The following is a 6,252-nucleotide window of genomic DNA, read 5'->3' as shown; positions in this document are numbered from 1 at the left end:
AGCTAAATAATGGATCGAGTTTCTCAGTGAAGGTGCAACCAGTGAAAGAGTAGATATGAGACCGGGCCTCCACATCATAAATAGAGACCTGACCCTCCTCATAATCCACAAACACTCCCACCTTCTGGGGCTTCTCTCTCAGGCAGAGGAGGGAAAAATCAGAAACTTTCGGTCCAAATTGATGCAGAAAAATTAATCCATGCTTTTGTCACTTCTAGGTTAGACTACTGCAATGCTCTACTTTCCAGCTACCCGGATAAAGCACTAAATAAACTTCAGTTAGTGCTAAATACAGCTGCTAGAATCCTGACTAGAACCAAAAAATGTGATCATATTACTTCAGTGCTAGCCTCCCTACACTGGCTTCCTGTCAAGGCAAGGGCTGATTTCAGGGTTTTACTGCTAACCTACAAAGCATTACATGGGCTTGCACCTACCTATCTCTCTGATTTGGTCCTGCCGTACATACCTACACGTACGCTACGGTCACAAGACGCAGGCCTCCTAATTGTCCCTAGAATTTCTAAGCAAACAGCTGGAGGCAGGGCTTTCTCCTATAGAGCTCCATTTTTATGAAATGGTCTGCCTATCCATGTGAGAGGGACAAACTCGGTCTCAACCTTTAAGTCTTTACTGAAGACTCATCTCTTCAGTGGGTCATATGATTGAGTGTAGTCTGGCCCAGGAGTGTGAAGGTGAACGGAAAGGCTCTGGAGCAACGAACCGCCCTTGCTGTCTCTGCCTGGCCGGTTCCCCTCTTTCCACTGGGATTCTCTGCCTCTAACCCTATTACAGGGGCTGAGTCACTGGCTTACTGGTGCTCTTTCATGCCGTCCCTAGGAGGGGTGCGTCACTTGAGTGGGTTGAGTCACTGATGTGATCTTCCTGTCTGGGTTGGCGCCCCCCCCTTGGGTTGTGCCGTGGCGGAGATCTTTGTGGGCTATACTCGGCCTTGTCTCAGGATGGTAAGTTGGTGGTTGAAGATATCCCTCCAGTGGTGTGGGGGCTGTGCTTTGGCAAAGTGGGTGGGGTTATATCCTTCCTGTTTGGCCCTGTCCGGGGGTATCATCGGATGGGGCCATAGTGTCTCCTGACCCCTCCTGTCTCAGCCTCCAGTATTTATGCTGCAGTAGTTTATGTGTCGGGGGCTAGGGTCAGTTTGTTATATCTGGATTACTTCTCCTGTCTATCCGGTGTGAATTTAAGTATGCTCTCTCTAATTCTCTCTCTCTCTTTCTTTCTCTCTCTCAGAGGACCTGAGCCCAAGGACCATGCCTCAGGACTACCTGGCATGATGACTCCTTGCTGTCCCCAGTCCACCTGGCCGTGCTGCTGCTCCAGTTTCAACTGTTCTGCTTGTGATTATTAATATTTGACCATGCTGGTCATTTATGAACATTTGAACATCTTGGCCATATTCTATTATAATCTCCACCCGGCACAGCCAGAAGAGGACTGGCCACCCCTCATAGCCTGGTTCCTCTCTAGGTTTATTCCTAGGTTTTGGCCTTTCTAGGGAGTTTTTCCTAACCACTGTGCTTCTACATCTGCATTTCTTGCTGTTTTGGGTTTTAGGCTGGGTTTCTATACAACACTTTGAGATATCAGCTGATGTACGAAGGGCTATATAAATACATTTGATTTGATTTGAGGACAACATAGTCCTCATTAGCTTGATACGTATTTCCAGTCTTCCGCCACATGGTCCAATATCCATCCTTAGGACTCGTTGTTAGGTATCCCTTCCTGTTTGTGGACTCTCTGACCACTCCTAAATCCCAGTTAAGCCCATTCACCTGCACCTCATAGTAGAATCTCCCAGAAGTCCTTATTTCCCAGGACACAGGCAGCTGGGTCAAACCTCTTTGTCAGGGAGACTATAACACGGGTTTCCCAGTCTCACTTGTTTCTTGTTCTTAGACCGTGTGAGACAGAAGTGAGCAGTATCAGGGTCCAGAGTCACATCCACAGCATACTGCTGAATCCTCTTCAGCTCAGCATCACACAACTTCTTCACTTCCCTCCACTCCACAGTGTCTCCTCCAGCTGAGACGCAGCTCTCTGCAGTTGCCCCACACCCAGACTGCTGTGAACCCTGATCTCAGACCAGTCCTTGACGGGAGAAAGACTGCAGAGGGATGGGGAGCTCTGGAGGAGGTGGGTGGGGACCTCACTACGTGAGAGCTGCTCCGGCATGTTTTAAAATGTCTACCGTACATCGTAAGGCCATTGTTTGCGCAATAAGTTGGAAACAAATCAAATATCACAGTGACAGTATTGGTAAACATATTGGTTGTCCCTTTGTGACAACAGATCGGATTCCCCAAGTTAGACTTGGAGGTTGCAAATCAGTCTGTGTATTCGACAGGACATATGATCAGAGGGATAGAGTTTTGACCACGTTTGGAAAAATAAGGACTGAAGTATGGATAGAGTTTCTCAGTGAAGGTGCAGCCAGTGAAAGAGTAGATATGAGACCGGGCCTCCACATCATAAAAAGAGACCTGACCCTCCTCATAATCCACAAACACCCCGACCTTCTGGGGCTTCTCTCTCAGGAAGAGGTGGACAGCAGAGTCTTCATTAGCGTCATACTCGTTCCCATTCCTCAACACAACAGCCCAGTATAAATCAAGAGGGCTCAGAACAATGTCCCCCTTCCTGTTGCTGGACTCTCCGGCCATTCCTAAATCCCAGCTATCCCCTTTCACTTGTACCTCATAGTAGAATCTCCCCGAGGAGAAGCCCTCCTTTCCCAGCACACTGGAACACTTGGAAAACCTATTTGGGTTGTCACGGTGATTGTTTGGTGTGTTGGACTGTCTCACTTGTTTCCTGTCCTTAGACAAGATGAGATACCTGTTTGCTGTATCAGGGTCCAGAGTCACATCCACTGCATACAGCTGAATCCTTTTCAGCTCAGCATCACACAACTTCTTCACTTCACTAATGAGTGTCTCCTCCAGCTGAGACACTGCTCTCCTCAGAGTGCCCACGCCCTGATCACTGGAAACACTTATCTTAGACCAGTCCTTGGTGGGAGGAAGGCTGAAGAGGGATGCGGAGCTCTGGAGGAGGTGGAGGTGGTCCTCAGTGTGTGACAGCTGCTCCAGCTCAGTGCGTCTCCTCTGTAGCTCAGTGATTTCCTCCTCCAGCTCTTTAATGAGGCCTTCAGCCCGCTTCTCTGCTGCTTTCAGCTTCTCCTCGACCACCTCAATGAAATCAGCCTGGCTTCTCTCAATGGAGCGCACCAGGGCAGTGAAGACCTGCACGCTGCCTGCTATCTCGCTCTCTGCGTCTCTCTTGCAGAGCGCTATTGAGCATTTGATGTCCTTAACCTTCTGCAGTTGCTTCTGGATCATCTGCTGCACTTCTACCTCCGTCTTCCCCAGCTGAGTTTTCTTCTTTCCATACTCTTCCTTTAGAGGGACGGTGTAGTGAGTCTTGTGGTCTGTTTTTATACAGAAGACACAAACACACGTCTGGTCAGTCCTACAGAACATCTCCAGGAGTTTGTCATGCTCCTTACACACCCTGTCTTCCAGGTTCTCCACAGGGTCGATCAGCTTGTGTTTCTTCAGGGCTGGGGCGATCTGATGAGCCTCCAGGTGAGTCTCACCGTAAGAGGCCAGACACACCAGGCAAGACTTTAGGGCCTTGTGATTCGTCCCAGTGCAGACGTCACAGGCCACTCCTCTAAGCTCAGTAGGGCAATGGTCTGGGCCTCTGGTAGCTTTCACTTGAACTGACTTCCTGAACTGAGCAGCCATCTCAGAAATTAAAGTATTGACAAAGAGATCTGGTCTCCTATCAAATGATTTTTTACACATTGGACACTGGCACAGGTCAATGGTATCCCAGTACTTTCTAATACAGATCTTGCAGAAGTTGTGTCCACATGGAATGGCTACAGGATCAGTGAACACATCCAGACAGATAGAGCACAGGAACTGCTCTTCGGACAGGAGACTGCTGGAGGATGCCATATCTAGACAGAGACCAAATGAGAAATCATGGGACATGTAATAGAATGAGTCCACTCACAAGACATTATGTCGGTCATAGTGCATAATTGTATGTAAAGTGTCTTTTGAAAGGCACAAACAAATACAATGTAGCTTCAACTCTATAGTCATCAAGGGTGGCATTATGATACAATAACTTCCCAATTCTAATAGATATTTTACCATATTGCACAAAGAAAAATCATGAAATCATCTCAAAGAAAACAGGTGAAGACATAAACACTAGTTAACCAGTTCTTCATCTGTCCATGCAATACTTACCTTGCTTTAACTGGGGCTGCTTTCTCAGCTCTTTCTGTTTGTAGTATCAAATAAGGCCTGGAGATTGTATGCAGTTATTCAAAAAAAGATTTGTGAAGAGAATGCAAGACTGTGCTTACGTGTACAATACACACTCCGTCTCTTAAATTTCACTTCAGCACAGTGAAACTAACATGCTCCTCCCCATCTGATACTGTCAAGCAGTTTTTCTGCACTTCCTGGTAGACTTAACCCTTTACATGGCTAGACTCTCTTTGACAAGCTAGTTTAACCAGTTAAATGTAACTAAATGTCATCAAATGTAATCCAAGTCATCTCCAAAGTAGTTATTCATCATGAGAGGACCATAAACGTGAACTAGTAATGCTAGTAACTAGTAACTCAAAGGTTCAAATCTCAGGTTTCTAGTGTAAATAGTTATAAAATCGCTGAAACGTTGTCACTTTTGAGGACACGAGCTCAAGTGCACAGTACGAATATGGTGAAAATAGTGCATGTTTTGAATGATGTATTTCCTATGCAACAAAACACCCTAAAGCATGTAAATAAAAATAATGTATGAATAAGGCTTGACATGACATATGCTTTATAAATATTTTATTTTATTTTTTTACCTTTATTTAACCAGGCAAGTCAGTTAAGAACACATTGTTATTTTCAATGATGGCCTAGGAACAGTGGGTTAACTGCCTGTTCAGGGGCAGAACGACAGATTTGTACCTTGTCAGCTCGGGGGTTTGAACTCGCAACCTTCCGGTTACTAGTCCAACGCTCTAACCACTAGGCTACGCTGCCACCCCTTTTAAATATAGCTTAATCAACTGATAAAACTACTATAATATTTCACCTTCCTTATAACTGTAAAATACATATTGTTTGTATGTTAAGTGTTAGAAGATTTGCATATTTTCTACAGGTCCCTTTTGATAACGTCTGCCCCCATCGCTGTGAACGTCACAGGGCTCTAGTTTGGCTTCCTGAACTCGTTAGGAACTCACCTTTCATCTTATATTAATACTGTCTGTTTATGACAAACAAAGTGTTTTTTTGTTTGATATCTATAAATTATTTTAGATTAATGGCTATACATCGATCTCTGAATGTCCGACCGTGATGAAACCACTCTCCCCTGCTAAGCTACGATGTAACGATTGCAGGCATGTGCTTTGTCAGTATCTGCGATCTCGGGTTCAGCCAGGAGTTGATGGACAGTCGGAAGAGCGAATGAAATGGTAGGAGGGACATCCCAGGGCTCTGTACAGGCAAGTTCTTACACACCAATCTCAACTAAACATTTCTGTATGGACCTTGCTTTGTGCATGGCGGCATTGTCATGCTGAAACAGCAAAGGGCCTTCCTCAAACTGTTACCACAAAGATGGAAGCACAGAATCGTCTAGAATGTCATTGTATGCTGTAGTGTTGTAACGAGTGCGCTGAGAGTCGGGAAGCAAGTACAGGGTCAGTGAGTGTTTTAATAAATAAACACAACAATACTCACAAACCACCAACAACGTACCGACATGAAACAGAGTCAATAACACCTGAGGAAAGAACCAATGGGAGTGGCAGATATAGGGAAGATAATCAAGGAGGTGATGGAGTCCAGGTGGGTGTCATGAGGCGATGGTGTGCTTGACGATGGTGACAGGTGTGCGGGATAATCAGCAGCCTGATAACCTAGAGGTCGGAGAGGAAGTATACTTGACAAGTGTCAAGATTTTCCTTCACTGAAACTAAGGGGCCTAGCCCGAACCATGAAAAACAGCCCCAGACCATTATTCCTCCTCCACCAAACGTTATAGTTGGCACTACGAGTTCTGGGAGAAAACGTTCTCCTGGCATCAGCAAAACCCAGATTCGTCCGTCGGACTGCCAGATGGCAGAGTCCAATTGGCATTGCGCATAGTGATCTTAGGCTTGTGTGCGGCTGCGTGCGGCTGCTCGGCCACAGAAACCCATTTCAT

At 45.9% G+C, this 6,252-nt stretch overlaps 1 protein-coding gene across 1 annotated transcript; it reads right to left on the bottom strand.

The window, feature by feature from the left end:
• Positions 1-1,539: 1,539 nt before the first annotated feature.
• On the bottom strand, positions 1,540-4,457 carry LOC112230802 (zinc-binding protein A33). Its single transcript, XM_024397126.2, has 2 exons — positions 4,287-4,457; positions 1,540-3,988 (listed from the first exon to the last, which is right to left on the bottom strand). The coding sequence occupies exon 2, from the start codon at positions 3,984-3,986 to the stop codon at positions 2,349-2,351; it is 1,638 nt and encodes a 545-aa protein (XP_024252894.1). The 5' UTR covers positions 3,987-3,988; positions 4,287-4,457; the 3' UTR covers positions 1,540-2,348.
• Positions 4,458-6,252: the final 1,795 nt, after the last annotated feature.

This window comes from Oncorhynchus tshawytscha, linkage group LG33 (genome assembly GCF_018296145.1).
Source record: "Oncorhynchus tshawytscha isolate Ot180627B linkage group LG33, Otsh_v2.0, whole genome shotgun sequence".
Classification (NCBI taxonomy): Eukaryota; Metazoa; Chordata; class Actinopteri; order Salmoniformes; family Salmonidae; genus Oncorhynchus; species Oncorhynchus tshawytscha.
This window is presented reverse-complemented; position numbering and strand designations above follow the sequence as displayed.

What these genes read in the sequence shown, in the direction of transcription:
- LOC112230802 (XM_024397126.2), bottom strand. Translation starts at nt 3,986, where the DNA reads ATGGCATCCTCCAGCAGTCTCCTGTCCGAAGAGCAGTTCCTGTGCTCT.